Source organism: Neopsephotus bourkii, unplaced genomic scaffold, assembly GCF_033783945.1.
Source record: "Neopsephotus bourkii isolate Nb327-2 ecotype Australia unplaced genomic scaffold, CSIRO-AGI_Nbou_v1 NB_1250, whole genome shotgun sequence".
Taxonomy (NCBI): Eukaryota; Metazoa; Chordata; class Aves; order Psittaciformes; family Psittacidae; genus Neopsephotus; species Neopsephotus bourkii.
The window spans coordinates 3,932,633-3,953,158 of record NW_026901735.1 but is presented as its reverse complement, the minus strand read 5'-3'; the positions used below and the strand labels follow the sequence as shown (position 1 = coordinate 3,953,158).

Sequence of the window (20,526 nt, the reverse complement as noted above, 5' to 3'; positions counted from 1 at the left end):
TTGTGTCCATAATCTTTGCAAATTCCAGCAGCGGCCTCCTCTACCCAAATACACACTCTGCTCTTCATTTCATCCACCCCTAGTGAAAATAACCACAGAACAGGAACATAAAGGATGACCTCATCTGACAAAAGATGCTGCTAAGATGTCAGTCAGGTGATCTCTCTGCTTATGCTGATCAGTTCTTGCAAGGCACCTACACGAGCAGCAATTTGGACTAACAGTCAGTTAGAGCACTGAGAGCTCATTCTAAACTAAAACCCTCCCCAAGCAGCAGAAGCAATGGCAGGATTTGTCTCAAAGGTGCTGTGCTGTGTGCCCAGGATCATGTTTGCCTTTTTCTTTTTACTAAAGTAAAAAGCAGATGGAGACCTAGAGACCCAAGCTGCTAAGACAAGATCTGTAAGCTTGACAACCACATGGGGTGAGCTGCATACATCAAGGAAGTCATCCTTCACCAAAGGCATCTGTGTTAACTTCTGTCCCATATATAGGTACAGCACTAGAGATGATTTTTGTTATATGGCCTCCATGCTTCATGTCTCATTCTGTAAGTGCATCTTCACAAAAAAAGCTTTGGATTTCATGATGCTGAGAAACCCCCAGATCTCCCATCAGGATCCAGTTGTGAAAAAAAGGAAACTGGGGGAACATTCCCTTCCTTCTCTGAAGTGCTAGTGTTTTCCATAGATGTACCCTGTGGCAATATTACTGTTCAGACTGACATGAATGTATTGTAAATGCTAAGAACACGCATCAAGCTGCTGACAAATTGCATTTCAAATCAGATGCAAATATTCTATGGGTAAAGAGGAAGAGACGAGGAGAACACAGGAAAAAATATCTATTCATTCCAGTGACTGTAATCACATCTACAGTTATACAATAGAAAATGCTTTAAGAATTAGAGTTTGACAAGAATTAGAGTTTGACAAGCAAGTGAGGATTAATAGTAAAGACTGCAGGTTGTGTTATTCTGTCTCACTCAAGTTCCTTCTTATCAGCCTATCTCTAATTGTTGATCCTTCAATGCTCTTTAATTTCCATAGACTGCAAGAAGACAGGTAAGGCTCATGACCCAAATCCCCAGGTACAGCAACAACCATTAACAGAATATGTACGGAGACAAGAACTTGAAGATCTTCTCTCTGCCTATCTTTCCTAGGCTGCTCCATGATTAATAATTACCTTTATAAGATTTCAAAGATAACACATCAGCACTAAAGGAGTGCACTTGGCTGGCCTATAACTCAAGAGTGATATGTTTTAATGAAAGATCAGAATACTCTTCTGTCTGCTGGTATCATTTAGTAGAGGCCATATTATAGCAAGACAGACTCACAGCCAAACCAGTACTTAAAACTTTTACAATCTACAATCAAAATTATTTACAATTAAAACCATAGCATTTTATAATATGAAACACAGTTCTTGAGCCTCATTGTTCCATGCAATTCTTTGTTGCTAATGTAATTACTTTTGTCAAAAGCCTCATTTTATAAGGGTATAGTTAAGACAATAAAGGCACATTTACTGCTATTAGGGAAGTCAGCTACAACCAATATAAGCCCATTTCTAACATTACAGTTACAGGAAATCCAGAGCCTTGAGGAGCTGTGTGTCCATGCAAGAGCAGTGGCCTTTTAGGTTGTCTGCACCAGATGTTTAACATTGGGCCACCAGAAGGGGAATTAGGTGTGAACACAACCCTCCACCTCCAGGCAGACAGATACACATACACAAGACCACTTCATCAGCAGCTCACTGGATTTCTTCTATTGTCCTGAGAAACTCAATAAAAGTACATAACTCATATAATGAAGTATCTTTACAAATACTTTCATTTTAAAGTATTTTTCCTGATAGGCAGCTTGATATAAAGATCTTTGGGACTGGATATATTTAGATACATAAAAGTGCGAGTAGACTTCTGATCACACTTCAGTTCCTGCCAGCTGGAAATACAGAACATCAAAATGTGAAGAAGTGTTAAAACTCAGTATATGAAATCTCAGTGACTACATATTGCCCTTCTACTTACATTGTCCCATTGTGAATGTAATGTAAAGTTTTCTGAAGATACTCCAGTAAGTGGAACTGTATTACAATTGAACCTGACACAACATGTCAGGATGGGGCTGGATGTCACACTGAAAATGCTATTAACAAGATTGATCTGATTGATACTGAAACCAGATAGATGGAAGGAGCTGCCCAAACTACTTCTAAACATTACCTTCACTCTCCTTGTTGAAATGGTACAGCCAGAGCAACAACTTGAACAATTAAAAGTGTTATCAGCTGAAATCATTCACAGGTGCTGCCAAACAGTGCCACAAGAAAAATTCTTAAAAGTAAAAATTTACCTGATAACATAAGTCCTAAAGGGTATAATGTGCTGCATGACAGCAGGGATGTGTAGCCATATTCTGATCTATAATGCAAAAACAGAAATAGATAGAAAATTCATTAATGACATTTAATGAGAATGGTACATTTCCACGTGCAACCCCACTTTAAAAAAGGCGTTGTTGTTTCTCATTCAACCTCAATTCTTTCCAGTTCTTAACTTTCAAAACTGCTATCTGAGAAATGCTTCTGTGACTTATCAACAGGAGTTGCATCTGTCCTTCTAGTCAACTGGAAAACATAAACTTTGTATAAATAGAATCATACTGCCCAGATGTCTCATTTTCATATTTTCTGCAGTTTCCTCAGTAGAAAAAGCTGCTACTCAGCCTCATGGGGGTTCTTTTTCCTTTTGCTTTTAAAGCCTACAAGAAAATGATTCCACTCTTTCTGTTCCTTGCACATCTCTCCTAAATCAAGTAAAATTATTTGACTTGTGTGGATGTTTTGCTTCTTAGTCCTTCTACGTCCAATGAAATAATGTTTTATAACCAGTGGTTAAGCACAGCATTTTCACTACCACATTTGCATTCTCATATTTACCAGTCTGCCTTTTACCACCTTTGCAAAACTGTATGCAAGAAGAAAATGGTATGCAGAGAAAAAAAGCCCTGAACCAGCTATTTAGCACCGCTGTGGGGAAAAGACAACCAACCAAACTACTTAGGCAGTTACAAGTTCCATCTGCATTTCAAAAAGGAATGCTGAGCCTGTTAAACCTGTTACAGAAAGACAACTACTTGCCAGGTAAGGGATCTAGTGTGGATGAAACATTAGCAGCTGTTACTACTACCCACATAAGTTTAATCATGTGCACACAAGTCGGGTGACTACCTAACGCCCTCAGTCACTCAAAGCGGTCACGGTAATTTACATCGCTGTGTTTATTCTTAAAAGGATGGCTTAATCTTTGCAACTGATGCAATAAATCCTGGCCAAGGACTAAATTCTCACTCAGTTTCAATGCTTTGAAAAGAAACCAGCCAAATCTTCACATTGCAAAATAGAACACATTTGGAATAAGCTTCTGATCCAACTGGCAGTGTCGAGGAGAAAAAAGTGCTAACACCCCAAAGAGAGAAGGTGCAACTAGAAGATGCTTCTAGAAGGAGGAATTAAGTAACATTTTGACAATGAATTGCAAGGATGACAACGATACCATTGTATTTACACGATTTGATTTTTAACACGATGTGCTTTTTTTCCTATGCAGTACGAAGCACAAAAGCAAATACATTTCTCTGTGAAACAGAAGGAGGAAATGGGTTTATAATCTTTTTTGTATAGCTTTCATGGTTCATAGTAATTTTTCATTTTGTATTAACTCAAACTTCTAAAGCCATTTTGTTCACCTGTATCCTTGTATTTAATAATACAACCTTCATCCTCTGAATTGAATTAATGGATAATTTCACACATTACACATGAAAATGTAATTTTCACCATGAACCTAAATACACTAAATTATTTAAATAAAATGACATAAAATAGCATATAAAACCACATTAAAATAACATAATTAGTATTACATTAAAAATCCACACCTTTCACATACTTTTGTTTTGTCTCTCCCTGCTCTTAAGACAAAGTCTTTCCTGCATCTGTTCTGGTCTCAAGCTTCAGAGCTTCTGGGGTTTTGTATGACTTGCTCTTTATCACAGGTATTTAATTTCTACAAGGGAAAGCATTTCTCAACAGGTTTTACTTCTGACTTAAGTTTTGAAGCCTCATAGAGTAAAATGAAACCAATATTCTGGAAACCATCAGCGTTATTTCAATTCATTCATCTCCGCTGAGAGGGCGGTTGTTCCTCCACAGCATCCACAAAACTGAAATGGTATGGATGAAGTAATGACAGGTTTTCCAGTGAGGTTTAAACCCTCCACAGAACAAGCTGTAGGTCACTGATTTCTCTGCATCTGCTTCTAAGAAGACCAACAGAACAAGAGGTAGCTAGGCTGAGTAAATATTGCAGAATAAGAAATGGAGAAGAAAGGAGGATCTATCTAAGTATGTAACTAAAAAATACAGCAAAGAGATACCCTAAGAAGGAACAGGCAGTCCTACCACCATACAGGCTGCTAAGAAAGCATCTTGCAGAGCCCTGAGCTGGAGAAAAACAAGCGTGTGCCAATTTCACACACTCCCCGTGTGAAGTAAATTGCATTGTATTACATTTGTTGGCTTTATTACTACAAACGTTAAGTTTGTCTGACAAATGCATTTACTCAAATGAGATCTGCTGGATAAAAAAGTTCAAGGAAACACCTTTTCAATAACTGTAATGTCCTCTATACAAAGGAGACACCAGTAATCACATACAAGTGGCTGAGCTCCCCACAGGCTTTACTGATTTGTGGTAATGGTCTTCTCTTACACACACCTGTAGAGATATTCACCTTAATTGAGATATTCACCTTCCTTTGTGGAAGAAACAGAGCACATGTTTTCCACACCACTAAAGTTAAATGTTACTGGTTAATAGCAAATGATTTCTTTGACTTCAATTGACTTATTTCCAGCTTCTTCACCTGCTCTACTTCCTGAGGCTTACTACTAAGCTTAACTTTCTAATGAGAAATGGATTGGTTCAGCCACACTAAAACCTCTCTGAAAATGTTTTTGGAACATTTAAGGTAGTGGTTAAACAAATCATTCATTTCACAGTCTTTACATTCCAGCACGGATATTGCTAGGATTCATTACAATAATGGCTACTTAACTGCCATTCCCAAGAGTTAGTATAACTGTGAAAATGTACTTAAGAGTTACTATACACTATGGTTCTGGCTTAACACACTGTGAACCAGTTAAGAGTTGACACTGCAGAGCTGTTCACGGAGCTGTTCCTGACAGGGTCATCCATAAGCCTCACACTATCTAGAAATCTCATCAATTCAAATGCACTGGGATAAACCCAAGTCAGATTTGTGGAGCTCTTACCGTGATCACCAATATATTTCTCTACAAAAATACAGCGCTTTGTTTTAGCAGAGTCTCGTGTATCATTTGACAGGCAATCAAAAACATTTATTCATTATTTATATTCACCTAAGTTGTAGGAATGAGATGATACAAAAAGAAACAGGGAAAGAGAAATATTACATCAACATCAGAAGCTTATGTACCATTGTGGAGCAAGAGAAAACTCCTTTTTAATATCAGCAACGTAAAATGTAGTTAGTAAAAAAAAATTAGCTGCTTTGTTTGGCATTAATGAACTTGTTGCATCTGAATGGCAGAAGCACTGCTAGCAAGTTCACTGAGTGACACCAAAATGCAGGAAGCGGATGAATAAAGCACAGAACACATAAAACATTCCCTTATTCTGTAGTGAACTGACAGGAAAAATCTAAAGATGGTGATTTTTTTAAACCAGTTTTCCTCTAACCCACATGGATTTGCCAGCAAAGCCAGGCAGAACTCAAAAGAAAGATTCTAGTTGAACGGTAAAAGATCTAATGCTGGAAGAGGCTGAAGAAACAGGATTTCTACTGGCTATGGCTTGGGTTGAATTTAATTTTATCTGGCAGGATTAAGCACTGCATTCATCTCAAATAGCTGCAAGAGACAGCTAAATGTATTACCTACTAGAACAAAAGATAAATGCAAAGTTGCTAAGTAATTATATGGAAGGAGAAACTTTGCCGAGAAGTATTCTGGGTTAGAGCACATCACTGTGAATAAAGAAGGTAATCTATGTGGAGAAAAACAGACTTGAAAAGGGACAAAGAAGAAAAGCAGATGCAGTTTGTAACCACGCACTGGTATGGGATATCTAGGATTTGGGGTATCTATGGGATAACTAAGAAATGGGATTTGCAGTCAGAACGCCTGCTGCAAACAAATGCTGGTGTGACAGGGAGCTGCCACTCATTGTTCAGAGCAGTTCAGCCCATCCTCACAAGAAAGTAAACCAAAATCCAGCATGCAAAAACATTTGATTCCATGACTAAAATCTATACCAGAATAACCTACAAGACTACACATTTTCAGCAGATGGTTTGATGAAGACTCTAAGATGCACTGACAACAGCTAGAGATGAAGAGCTCATCAGATCATCACTTGAAAGCTCATCGCATCATACAGAAAGAGCCAGAAGGTACACAGCCCTGCTATTTAACATGCAGAGGTCCTGCAACAGTGCTCCTGTGCAAGCTTACAGGAAGGGAGCATCCCATGGCCTTACTCATTTGTTCTCTAACCTACAAGCTAAGTACCATTATGCTGCAAGGATCAGGAGTGAGTGACTGATACACAACACCAGCACTAGCTTTAGTTCAATCACTGGTTCCCTCCATGCAAACATATTACAATACTTATTTAGAACAAGGAAGGAGGGAAGATGTGTGGAAGGAAGAATCTGATTTTAAGTATTTAAAATTGCAATCAATGTAAAAAATTTGTTAAACTCAATTCCCACAAGGTGTAACAAACTGTTATTCTCCTTTTTGGCCATATGTAACAACTACAAGACAGGTCAGCGACTTCACATTCTCACACTACACTGTGTCTTCATATGTCCTTCAGAGCCTGGTTTTCATTTGTAGCACCAACCTCCTTCAAATCTCCACTAAAATCAATTCACAATTCTGCTAGTCCAAAATCACCAGTATTTCAAAGTGGAAAAGTGATGAAGGATATGTATTCTAAAGCCAAGGGAAAATAAAAGATAGTTACCTCTGTGCTGCAAACATGCGTAACGATATAAAATCACAGTTAATATAACCTGAGAAAGCTTAAAACATTTCCATGACACAATTTCAGGGACAGAAATGACCTCTGACAATGTTCTTGTAGGTATTTTCTTAGGCTGTTATAATCTTCGTATCTAAGTATAGGAGATATACAGGATTTAAATGACAAAGTGCTCGGTGGTCCAGCAAACTTCACCCTCCTAACAAGGAAAATCCAGTGTTTTTCTCCCTCCCTGATCCTACAGAATTCTGGCAGACTTCAGTCCTTTTACTTTTTGTTGTTTAAGGTTAACTAATTTAAAGACAATACTTACATTAGATACCACTGTAATAAATGCATGTGCTATAAGAAACGGCAGTGTCTCGGGGGTTCCATATTCAAAACAATCCTTCATGAGGGAAAGGCCATTTTTGCCACAAAAGAGACAAACGTAACGAAGCAAGTGCAATGGTACTTCTACATCCTAGAAAGAGGAAAAAAGAAGGAAGAATTTAAAAATTAATACTGGATCAAACACAGAGGAAGTTGAAAAGATACATTAGTACAACACAAAGCTATGAGGAGGAGTGAATGTGGCTACAGAAGTGTCTAAGGAATGTGAACCTACTTAGAAATGGGGAACTTACATTCATATCACAGAACGCCCCTAATATATTGCTTTCTTGAGCAGAAATATCCTGTTTAAAAAGAAAAAGAGTACAATTAACTGAAGCAATAAACCCGTGTTTATAGAATAAAAACAAATAACCTTTAACAAATGTTACAGTCAACTAACAGAAGAACCAAACCCTAATTTAGAGGAAGACAAAAGCTGAAGCTTTGCTCCATTTTCACACCGCTAAACGTACTTTTCCAGATCACCATTTTACCTTTGTTAAGACGTATTTATAAGCACACAAATATACACTTAGAATAGTATCTCAGCAGTAGCTTTCAGTGGCTGGATGAACAGATTATTCCTAAATCCCACCTCCCCTTCGGATCACCAATTTCTTCAACAGGAATACTGCAAGGGGATAGTCTGGCTGCACACCAGCCTGAGAATTACAGAACAGACCCAATCTAGGTACTTTTAATGCAATTCTTGCATAAAGACATCTATCCAAACAGCTGCATTTAGATGAAGTGTAGGATGTTTTACAACCCCACTTTTAACATATTATGGGACTAAACTGTCAAACTATTAATTCCCATTAGAATATTAAAACTCTTCACCATCACTACTATATTCTTTCATGTACAACAAAACACATCATAAGAAATAAATGTCATACTTCATACTGAATTAAGCTAACTGAAGAGGGGGAAGGAATTGTATCACCCTATCAATCTGCCAGCTATTTGCTGGAACAAGAAATCTATTCTCTAGAAGTACTAAACTGAAAGGGTTTGAAAAAAATAGCTTTTCTTTTTAGTGCTCATAACATCCACTCGCTGGGCAGTATAAAGCAGGAATTTTCTTTACTGGGGTTGTAACATGTATTTGTGTGCATCTTGCACATGGGCTGAGGGCAGAAGGGCGCTGAAGGTATCATTAAGTGTGGATGTAAAACCACAACATTGCCATGGCTACTTGCAGGAAGTTACAGCACACATTCTTCTCCTTCCCATCTCTCCATGCCAAACACCCAGGTCTCGTATTCACACATCAAATGTAAGTTTAATGTAAAGTTCATTTTTCAAATGAAGTTCCTTGACTATATTTCAAATAGCTATGTAGGAGTAAGCTGCTTAAAACTGTACCAGGGGATGCTGGAGGCAAGCAATTTTGGATGGATTAAGTGTGATACAAGTTTGAATTATTCAATGTGCTCATATTCTAGCTAAGCATTTCTTCTCTTTTTTATCTTCTGCTGAACTCTAAGTCATGCCTGAACTCGTGATACTCTGTTATTTTTAAACCAGCTTTGAAGCCAGTAGGTGGTATGTTTTCAAGTAGCAAGAAAAGGTGTTGAGAACTCTGCTCATGAAAACTTCGGCAGGAATAATGTGAGAAATTTTATTAGTTTTCTTAAATAAAATAGAGATTTGTTGCCAAGTGAACTACAGTTCTGAGCATCCAGAAATCAAAACCTCACAAAAGTCTGTTACATGAGTCCTGGAAAGCACACCAGAAGTGTGGCAATTCAGAGACTGAGTCTGGAATCATGAGTTTGGGTCTTGCAGCTGTGAAACAGAAAAGACACTGAGAATGCCTTAAGATCAAGTTTATAAGAAAATATGTAAATCCCTCAAAGGAATCTAATATGGCATTAAAAAACACCGTTGCATCAGGATACTTGGAAGTAGCCTTCTAGCACGTAAAGGGGGCCTATAAATGTGGAGGGGGGCCTTTTACAGAGCTGACAGAGGGGATATTCAGATTACATACAAGAAAGAAGCTCTTCCCTGTGAGGCTGCTGAGGTGCTGGCACAGGGTGCCCAGAGAAGCTGTGGCTGCCCCATCCCTGGCAATGTTCAAGGCCAGGTTGGACACAGGGGCTTGGAGCAAACTGCTCTAGTGGAAGGTGTCCCTGCCCGTGGCAGGGGTTGGAGCTGGAGGACCTTTAAGGTCCCTTCCAACCCAAACCATGCCCTGATTCTATGATAAAATGTACTAGCTGAGGTACAACGACAATCTTGCTATAAGAGTATTTTTAGTTAATTATTTGGGATGAAAAATAAACACAAAGGCCTCTCCCAGCACAAAAAAACAGTGGTAGATTTCAACAGAAGCAAATGGTGTGTTTCAAGATGTTATCTTTACAGATTGTTTCAGTATTTATGTCCTGAAGTGAGCTGACCTGTCGCTGGCTGCAACTAATTGTGATGATTTAGAAACCCAACCTTAGCAGAAAGACATTCTTCATTAGGCTTCTCATCAGTTTAAGCAACACTGAGACAAACTTTAAGTCTATACAGACTCATGTTCATGCTACACAGGTCAAGACTATATACTAATCAGTATGCTTGAGTTACTTCCACATGATGTAGTTTCACTGTCCTCATATACAGCATCTTTCTGGTTAATTTCTGCCCTCTGCAAGGCTACTTGTTCAAGGCAGCATCTGCTATTGAGTCCACAGTCCTTCCAGCTACCAATCAGGCTTCCATGGTCTTCACATTCTCACTTTAGAAGTGTGCTAAGGGACAGAAATAATTCTTCACCCACATTAAGGAAAGAATGTATAGGATCATAAACAGTCAGACACCCTTTGACTACCAACAAACATTGGTCTGTTGTTCATTTTCATGCAACTTCATGAACTCCTAAACTAGGGAAAACCTCCTACTTGCACACCAATGTTTTTCTTCTCCACTAGATGGTCAAGTGTAAAACGGCTTTGACAAGCACCTGATAAGAGGATTAGACTTCAAGCTTTGTCTGCTGTCCTCAACAACAATGATCTTGGAGGTGCCTACAGAGCAAAGGCTAACAGCAATATTGACTGCTAATCCTTACCAGGAGGTAGTAATACCCTGTGAAAGCCTAGCTGGTCATTTCTAGGCAAAATAAAACCTTACTGGATGTGATGACTCAATGGAATTGCATAAATTCATCCCAATAATCTGGAATTTCTGAAGACTGTGAGACTGGGGATTGGAGTTTGTTTTGCATCAGAAGATATCCCTTTTTCCAGGGCAAAAGAAATGCTTAGAGAGAGGGGGAAGAGCTACACCAGCTTCTCCTAATGAATTCTTGTCAGTTTTGCTCCGTTCAGGAATCTGTGGAGCTTACAAGTATAGAGACACTTAAACCAGGGATTCTTTTATGATCCCTTGAGGACTGAGTTCCAGCCTGATCTAAACCAAAAAGTGCTCCCATTACTGGGACTAATAACCGCTTCAATTTAACTAAGATGTGCTCTAGCCTGAAACACAAAATTGAATTCTAAACCTCAGTAAATGAGTTACTCATGGTAGCAGAAAGTTTTGACATTAAAACAGCTGATGTTACTGCTTTAGAATAACAGAATCCTGGTGTGCCCTAGATACAGAAAAGCTCAGTTTGTGAGAAAAATGATGGACATTAAGACCTTTTAAATACAAATTAAAAAAGTCCCCCCCAAAGAGGGAAGAGATACACCACAAATCTGGCAGATACCTCTGTAATCCATACCTGGCAAAACAAAAAGTCTAGCAAAAAGGTAAAAGAACATTTCCCTCGCTTCTCTGTTACGTCAGCAAAGTATTTTTCCATCTCAGCTTCCTTTAAATGATGTTTTTAGGATAGCTAATGAATGTATTCAATAATTCAAATTAGACAGACTAGTATGTCTAGAGTGATAGCCAGTCAGAGTACAGCAATCTGCACCACATCTGTGTCCAAATCACTTTATGGCTGCACATCAAGTGAAAAGAGAAATCCCAGCAGGCACTCTGAGATCTTCTTTTATCATTTGGATGTGAAATTGAAAGAGAAGAAAAAAAAAATATATGAAATTGTCATTTAAAAGAAGCAAATGTGCCTATACATAGAAAAGCTGCTCCAGAATTGTTCATTGCATATTCCTATGAAGCTCGTTTCAGTAGGCGTCCCATGGGAGCACAAAAGATAAAGCACTTAAAAGACATAAATCAATGACTACTTAACTGACAAGATGGATCTACCCTCCCCAGTTCCTATTTGCAGAGGCTGAACTACAGATTTATTTATGTCTGCTGGAAGTTTAAAAGGCAGGCCAGAATGAACAATGGGTAACATGAAATCCACAAATCCTGACTTTGCCTCATTTTTCTATACATGCATATTTGTGAGACAATCTCTATTAACATGTATTTTGGGATAAGGAAGTTCTTCACTGTGAGGGTGGTGAGGCACTGGCACAAGCTGCCCAGAGAAGCTGTGGCTGCCCCATCGCTGACAGTGTTCAAGGCCAGGTTGGACACAGGGGCTTGGAGCAACCTGGTCTAGTGGAAGGTGTCCCTGCCCATGGCAGGGGGGTGGAACTGGATGAGTTTTAAGGTCCCTTCAACCCAAAGCATTACATGAGTCTGTATTTTGGGATAAAACCAGAAACCAAAATCCAGCCCACCCAAACCCCTCCCTGTGTTATGGGTTTTAACTAGATTTATTGTTGGGTATGACAGGATTCAAGAACTGATTACATCTTGTGACAAGCTTAGCATACATAACCAAAAAAGATATACAACTTGGTAACTTCTGGTTTTGGACTTAAGCTTGAAAAGCAAACTTAACCACTCCAACAGAATTCCCCAAACTTGCAAAATAAAAACTGAGTTAACCATAGCTTAACTCTCCACTTTGACTTGCTCAACAGTTTGTTGGATAGAAGCTTTTTTTTAACAGCTAAATACACATCTTCTTTGCATACAAATACTGTACAAGAACTCTTTATTTGTTATTAGACTACCACAAGTTGGATCAAAGTCCAACCTTTCATAGAACTGCACTGTTTCAATTAGGAAATGCTAACACCATCATATTTCATTTCAGAAACTGAATTAAACATAGAAGGATGTTTGAGCTTTTTCTTTGTTTGGTGTTTTTCTTCTTTTTAGAAGAAAAGATGGAAAATGTGAGTGGTAGCCATAACAAATACCACAGAGGAAAATCAACACCAGAGAACAAAGCTACTTGTGTAGAGCTCAGTTATTCCAGTCAATTAAACAGCACTTCCAACAAGTACGTTTGGTCTTGCACAAAGTTTAGTTTATGAAGCTTTGCTTCGCTAGCATCACAGACTGTAATGAAAAGAAATTAGTAAACTATTAATGGGTTACCTTCTGGAAGAAAGGCTTCGCTATAGTCCCCTTTTTGCCTTCCTGTTATTTAAACAGTACAATAATTCAGTGTACAGTTCCATCCAACACTTATCAATATATTACCTATAACAATTAAGCATATTTTAAAGAAAGTGTAAGAGTATGTGTCATTTAACAAGTTACTCTGAAAAGTTCTACTGCAGTCAATAGGAGAGCTGAATTTGCCCCTCCTGCGTAAAATCGACTATTACCAAACACACAGTCTACTCAGTAAAGAGAACAAAACAATTCAACATACAGATAAAGAGAAGATATACCTCTATTGTGGGATGAGTATTATGCTTATAAGCAGTGTACAGAGGAAACTGAATCTGAAAGATTTTTGCCACACACAGCAACAACTTTTCCTTCTCATCAGTGCTCCATAAGCTAAAAGCATCGGTGCTCTTTGCAGACTCCTCCTCTGTCAGGATACAAGTTCTTGCAGCATCTAATTTTTTCTCTATAGATTTTTGCCGTTCTCCATTTTCTCCTTCATGAGATTCTCTTTCTACATTCAGGGGCTCATCAGCATGATTACTCTGATCTTGCCATGTTGAATCGAGATTAATAGTGCAACGTTTACAGAGCTGGTCCCGCAGAGCTTGAACTTGAGCAATCACTAAGTTAATAAGCGCACAGACTACTTGGTTAAAGATCTCCAAATGTTTATACTCCTTGAAACAGCACAGACATTGTCTGCAAGAGAACAGAAAAAAAACAGACATAAAGACTCCCGAAGCAGCTAAACAGCAGAACAAGTAACTGGCCAAAAGAACTCTTCACATTAAAATGCTTTTAACAATAAAATGTTTGACAGACCTATAAAAGTAGGGCAATTCAAATGAAACAGGCTCTACTCAGTAGCAAGTGGGAATCACAGAGCCTTCCTTAAACCCTGCGAACATCTCATTACTTCCAAATGCTTACCAAAACTATAAAGTTCCTGTTATCATTCAGCAGCTGCCACTGGGAGTAAAATACACAAGATAAATCTTAGGAGCAAGGTCACTGTACTACTACAGCAGCGATGTTCCTCAGAATGTGTCTGAACTGTTTCTTGCCTGGCTGTCTCTAGTGATACTCGCTGCAATAAACACCTCACCTGCTGGTCACCCTGTAAGAACACATTATGGCTATTTTTAAGTCAACAGGGCTGCAAAATTATTTTGTTTTGGGTATTTCAGCTCATTTATCTGCATTTGGATAGAAACCCCATGCACAATGGCACCCTTTACCCATGTGGGAAAAAGCAGGATGAAGTATCTTTGTGACTTTCTCCACTTTGTAGGCTCGGAGATTATCCCTCTGAGTATTTATTGACACACTTAAAATGAAAAGAACAAGGGGAAAAACTGTGCATCACCCCTTTATCAATATAATAATTATCAAGTTAGGGAACTGAGATATAGCTCTAGTTGTGGGCAAATATATGCCAAATTGATTCTTGGTGCATAAACCCCTCAAGGTAGATGCCCTGCAACCTACTGTCTGGAAACGTTTGCTTCTTGCATACAAACAAGCATCTGCCTCATTATGAGCAAAAGGTGGAAGGTTATTCCCCTAAAAGGCTCTAAATCCTGAAGAATGTAGAGGAGAAAGCAGTCAATAAGCAAGGGTGCTTCAATGAAGACTGACACTGAAGACTACATGCTTGCAATAGAAACCTTGAGATGGGCTCAGCTCTTTGTCACTCAAACTCTACTTAATGATGTAACTGCTACATAAACCGGTCTACTTCCAGTAGAGGCCTTTCTCCTGTGAGATGGAGAACAAGGGTCATGATGAGAGTTCTCAGATACTAAAGTAATATGAAAATTACACATACCATTTCTGAAAGAAACAGCAGGTAAGAGATAGGGCAAGAAGTCAGCAATAAGTGATTAAAAAGTTCTTCTGCAAAGCACATCATTTAATCTAGAAACTGGGCTTAATAAATTATAATTTGTAAGAAAAAAACCAAGACAGAGGGCTCAGAACTATGGCAGGTAGAGGGTGCTGCCTCTCTCAATAGAATACTAACATACCTTTGAGCTACAGCTCTTAAAGCGGCTATGCTCTGAATCCAGGTATCTCCTTTCAGTGGGTTAGACTCAAAGATAACATTCAGTATTCCCTAATTCCAACACAGATTAACAGTGAAGGAAGCATCTAAAACATTTTGTTCCATCTATGCAGGAAGAAAAAAATACCTTTTAACAGTGTGCAAGTGGATTCTGCCTTCACTCATTTTAAAAATATCCTTGCAATTTACTTGTAAATGTATTTTCATAGTAACAAATGACAATAGCAATTGCAGGCAAAACTACTAAGTGTATCCTCAAGCATTCATATTTGAGGAAAGCTATGTACAACAGGTCCATCATTTATGCCTGCAAATTACTACCCCACTTGATTGTAATAAATTATTCTCAATAATAACAAAAACAGTCTGGTGACTCCTTCTCATGTATCTGTATCTGAATGCCAACCAATAGTGGAAAATTCCCTTTTGGACAAAGGCACTTTGGTTTTTCCCAAGATAGAGGTTTGTGCAAAACCTTTAGGTCTTCATGTATCTGAATGTGTTCACAGAAGAACTCCACCTAAAACTGATGATCTATGAATGCGTGTGCTACAGATCTATCTACTGTGATCTATCAGTGTGCTACAAATCAAAAGGTATGCTTCAGACCGAGTTGCCGGCTGCTCTTCTGAGGGAAAGCAGAGATCTGAAGGACAAGTAACAAAAAGTAGTTCTTAAGGAGGGCTCCAAACACAAACCAACAAGCACAACTCTCAAATGCAGAGAATTTAGTTGAGTAGAAACAGGACATGAGATTGAAATGTAAAGCAAAACTCCTTGTGGCCTCTTCGCTAGACTCTGCCTTGACTATGTTAAGGACTGGTTTCCATACTCTTCAATAGTATGAGACCATACATATGGAAAGTAAAAAGAAATCAGAAGATAAAGAGTTAAATGCTATCCAGTCTTCAATTTTTCCTTAGGTTGCATTTGTCATGTTATAGCTCTTGAACAGAACAAAACTCTAGGCAGATGATGACCTGGAAAACTACCATGTTGCAGTTGTTCTGAGACAAACTTGGGACCTAGGCCCTGTCCAGAAATGACACTATTCTGTTTTCTGTTGCTGCTCTTTATTTTGATGTAAAATTCCTTCTCTGTGTCTAAAAGCATATTGCACAAGATGATGAATTTGCTCCGAGTGCCTTCTTTGGGTAGGATGAGAAAAAGAGGATTCTCCTTTTGCAGGTACCCAAAATGTGACCTTCTCTTTATTTTTGGGTATCTCCTAAATACCACAATAATGTTTTCCAACTTATTCTCTATGCTTTTCCCAATATTTCTGACAACCCAGTTTGGTCCTGTGACCACTGCTGAACACTGAATTCCAAATATCCTTTCTGTAGAACCTTTATAAAAAGTAATATTCATACAATTCCTTGTGCTGGAAAAAAATACGTAGCTGTGAGGTAAGCAGGAGAGCTGATATAGCTTCTTTAAAACCAAATCAACAACAACAACAGTAAATAGATTAGAAAGAATAATAAAGTTGATTTAATAGAACCATGTGCAAAGGGTTTTCGTTATCAGTTTAGTAGCTATGGGCTGCAATCATTCATCATCCTGACTCAGAGCATCCAGACACAGAGAAAAATTTAATATGATGGCCCCATTCAGAGTGATCTTCTTTTAAATTCTTCTTACCCTACACTGCTTCCACAGGAGCTGCTCAGGGAATTTCACGTTAAAGCAGCAACACATTTATCTTTGCAGTATAGCTGTATTTACTGCTACACAATTATTACAGCATCAGAATGCCAATCAGATTCAAAATACAACTTGCCCAAAATGCACTAACATGTTTATTTTTATAAGAAGCAAAATGCCCTTTACTCTCCAAGTATCACTTACCTACACATTAGTAACCTGCCTATTCTAATTCACTCTACTTTTTAAGACTGGAAAACTACTCTTGAGATCCAGCATTATCAACACTCAATCTCCATCCAAAATTACCTTTGTGTCCAGGAATTGATGTAAGCAAATATCTTGAGGGCATGTTCCTTTCTGAGCTGCAACCCATCAGCACCTTCAATGTCTGATACTAAAGAAAACAAAACCACAAATGTGTTAGTAGCAGAAAAACCTCATGCAATTGCTGTTTTTGTTAGATATCTGCATTTTGGGATGACTGTGAGTTATTTCAGACCAGCTATATTGATGCTTGTTACTTTTATATATACACACATTTATACTGACATTTAACCGTTACTAATTGGAAATGTGATAAATGCTTACCACATGTATTACAGCCAGAAACTAGAACAGTCATGTACTGAATTCAGAACCCAACTATTTCAATGAGGTGTTATCAAATGTCCCACTTCCATCTAAAAAGTGCTTATACACTGTAATAACCCAACTATCAGTAACAGTCCACATCTCCACTTACGCACCAGCTGATTATATATTAGGGCACTGTATTTTGTCTACTGGCCACATTCCTCTCAAGGCACAATTATCATTTCCGCTCTGTTCTAAATTTCCATACACGTGTCCAATTATTTAATTGCTACTCAGATGGAGAATGTCAGCATTCCTTTTGACCGTTTCATTTCTAACAAAAATAAGGAATCATTTCCGTATTTCACATGGAATTTCAAGTATTACATGCTCACAAATCCACTTCCCAAGCAAGCTTTGTGGCAAAGGTTCTCCAACAGACGCAAGCTCATCAGAATCCAAAACTTAACCTCTTTATCCCGCCCCAGCCTTGTGAGGCACTATGTGATCATACAATCACAGAATGGTTTGGGTTGGAAAGGACCTCAAGATCATCCAGTTCCAACCCCCTGCCATGGGCAGGGACACCTCACACTAAACCGTGCCACCCAAGGCTCTGTCCAACCTGGCCTTGAACACTGCAAGGGTTGGAGCATTCACCACTTTTTTGGGCAGCCTGTTCCAGTGCCTCAGCACCCTCACAGTAAAGAATTTCTTCCTTATATCTAACCTGAACTTCCCCTGCTGTAGTTTGAACCCATCACCCCTTGTCCTATTGCTACAGGCCCTGAAGAAGAGTCCCTCTCCAGCATCTATTATTGCAGGTTTCCAGAAACTAAAGCTAATGAGAAATCCTGCTGGCACAGGTCACAAAGTGAAGCTAGAGGAATATCACTTCAGAGGATAATCCCAAAAACCAAACACTTATGATTTCTTTGAAATAACAGCATTACATATGCACATACGTACAGATTTTCATACATATGCACACATACAAATACAAAAATACACAAAAAGCAGTCTCTTAGTAAGATACCATTAAACTTTAAACATTGCTTTGCTGTCTCACTCCTGGAGGGCTCTGAAGATCCCTACCTAACACTGGCACAGTCCAGAAGTGACAAGCAGACTAGAAGATAGATATCACTTGATAATACTTTTTATTTTAAGCAACACAAATTACCATGGCACTTCACTCTCTTAAGGCCAAAGCACAGCCCTGAAGAAACCAACAACTGTCAAACAATTCAGGTCAAGCTCACCACAAAAAGACAGATCCTCAACTATAGATAGTATCTAAAAATGTTTAGTAAAACTAAAAATGTCCAGCATAAAAGGTTCATAAAACCTTCATTTGTGCATGTTGTGAGCATTGTTTCAAACTTGACACAACCACCACTGACAGTCATTTAGTAGCAAACCTAAATCTAACTTGCAGGATCTTACATATACTTTGTAAAATTTCTTTCATCCCCACATCACCCTACTTAAAACACACGAACAAGTAGGACAGTAACTCAACTTCCAGAGCAGCCTTTTCACTGCAATAGCTTGAAGTGATCCCAAATTTCCCTCTATAAGGATAAGAAAATCTGCATAACCCAAAGTAAACTGGTACTTTAAAAGCTGCAATTCCACATAAAGTGTACGAAAGGGAGAAGTTATGGAAATACCGAAGTTAATTCCTCAGGTCAGAAAAAATCAGGAGGTATATGCACTCGTTGGAGAAACCTGTTATGCTCCTGTTTATACACTCGACATCTCACATGTAGAGCAGCTTCAACTGGTCTTATTCACTAATCATTCTAATTAATACAGTGGCTACATACACCATTTCCCTTCCGTCTTCTGTAAGATATAATATTGTTGTTGTTCCTGATATACTCAGGGAGCACAAAACAGCAGCACCAACAGAGGCTGCAGAAGTCTGTGCCACTCTAAGGGTACTGACACATCTGGCAATGACTCTCCTACTGAACCTCAGTTGAAGCTCTCTTTTGCTCCTTAGCACAAAGGGTATTTTTCACTCAACTAATTTATGTCCTCGAACCAGAATTTAAATCTTAGGCTTTTGCATACTTGTCTTATTCAGAATACCAACTTTGTGGACACTTGATTTATAGCACCTCTCTTCAGGGACACAGCTGTTCGAAGTACACCAACAATAGGTTATGAAGCCTATTATTTAATTAAGTACAGAGAGAAAAGTGATAGAATCAAACACATCATCATTCCTATGCATCTGTTGATTTCAGTCAGTTCTGGAAGGACTCCCTTGCTGCATATGATTTCACTTCCAATTGATATTGATGATGTCTCTCTCCTTTCAAAGTAGTTTTCTTCAAACTTGAATGGGCCAGTAGTTAAAACAGACTCATTCACACGTAAGTAAAGCAGCTGCCTTTATTCTCGCTCATATTCAAGCACCCTGCATGCCTTAGATCCTCCTTCTTAACCTGTTCTGTTGCTTCTCAGACTGTCACACTTCCAGTGTTCCTACAACTTGGCAATAACCACCGTGTCAAACTTTTCCAGAAACTTTCCTGTGACAAGCCTCCTTCTAGCAACGGATCTGACTACCCCCAGTTTCATACCTAAGGCAGCAATTCCCACAGGGTGTGCTAAGGCATGCTTAGGTGCTCCGAGAGCATCTGAAGCACATCCAAGTGCCGCCTGTGTGTTCTAATCAGTAAGAACTGACAGTAAGTGCTACGGAGCTTTACAGCCAGACATTCCATGAGCTCTCTCAGCAGTGGTACTCTAACACTAGGCTCAGCTCCTTCACCCTGGCTCCAGCAGCTGCTTCTTTCTCCAGGCACTTACAACCAGCGATGCCTTCAGTAACTCATACCTGAGCTCTCTGGGCTCAACCCTCTTCTTCCTTAAAACTGTTCTAGCAAATTTGTCTTCTCCATTAAAGCCCCTTAGACCTTCTCACCCTCCAATCCTTCTTTTCCTCTTACTTTCCATGCACACAAACACCTTCATCCTGCACTAGATCCAGTTTCAAAACCACATAACCCACTTCAAGCCAACACTACTAACAGCATCTGTAGACATGTATTTCAATAACTGCTACTGCTCCTGCAGGAACCCTGAAAGCCAGACTGGGAACTGAGCAAATCCAACTTACGAATCTAACCAAAAGCCATTTCAGCTGGCTTTGTAAGCCACTGAATACTCAGGGTGGGAGCTGTGTAAGGGCTGGGAAGCAAAGTGTGAGGCAGAGAGAAGACACTACAAATGCCTTTATAGTCACTACAGATGTAAACCTGCTCCATCCTATCCGCAGTAATTTCACCCTAATGCTGCTCATCTATATGCAAAGAAAGAAAATATACGGTTACTATCAGAGTACGGGAAAAAAGAAATGTTGAAGGCCTTA

At 38.9% G+C, this 20,526-nt stretch overlaps 1 protein-coding gene across 11 annotated transcripts in view; it reads right to left on the bottom strand.

The window, feature by feature from the left end:
- The window catches only part of USP34 (ubiquitin specific peptidase 34), a 136,482-nt gene that overhangs the window by 98,797 nt on the left and 17,159 nt on the right, over window positions 1–20,526 (bottom strand). For all 11 annotated transcript variants that reach the window (XR_009727153.1, XM_061364831.1, XM_061364826.1 and 8 more), the window contains exons 2-6: window positions 16,875–16,962; window positions 13,132–13,552; window positions 7,735–7,785; window positions 7,422–7,571; window positions 2,367–2,434 (exon numbers count right to left, since the gene is read on the bottom strand). Coding sequence is in view for 10 of the 11 variants with exons in the window: in XM_061364831.1 (XP_061220815.1) it covers window positions 2,367–2,434; window positions 7,422–7,571; window positions 7,735–7,785; window positions 13,132–13,552; window positions 16,875–16,962 (778 nt within the window). In the remaining variant the exon portion in view is untranslated. The remainder of the gene's footprint in view (window positions 1–2,366; window positions 2,435–7,421; window positions 7,572–7,734; window positions 7,786–13,131; window positions 13,553–16,874; window positions 16,963–20,526) is intronic.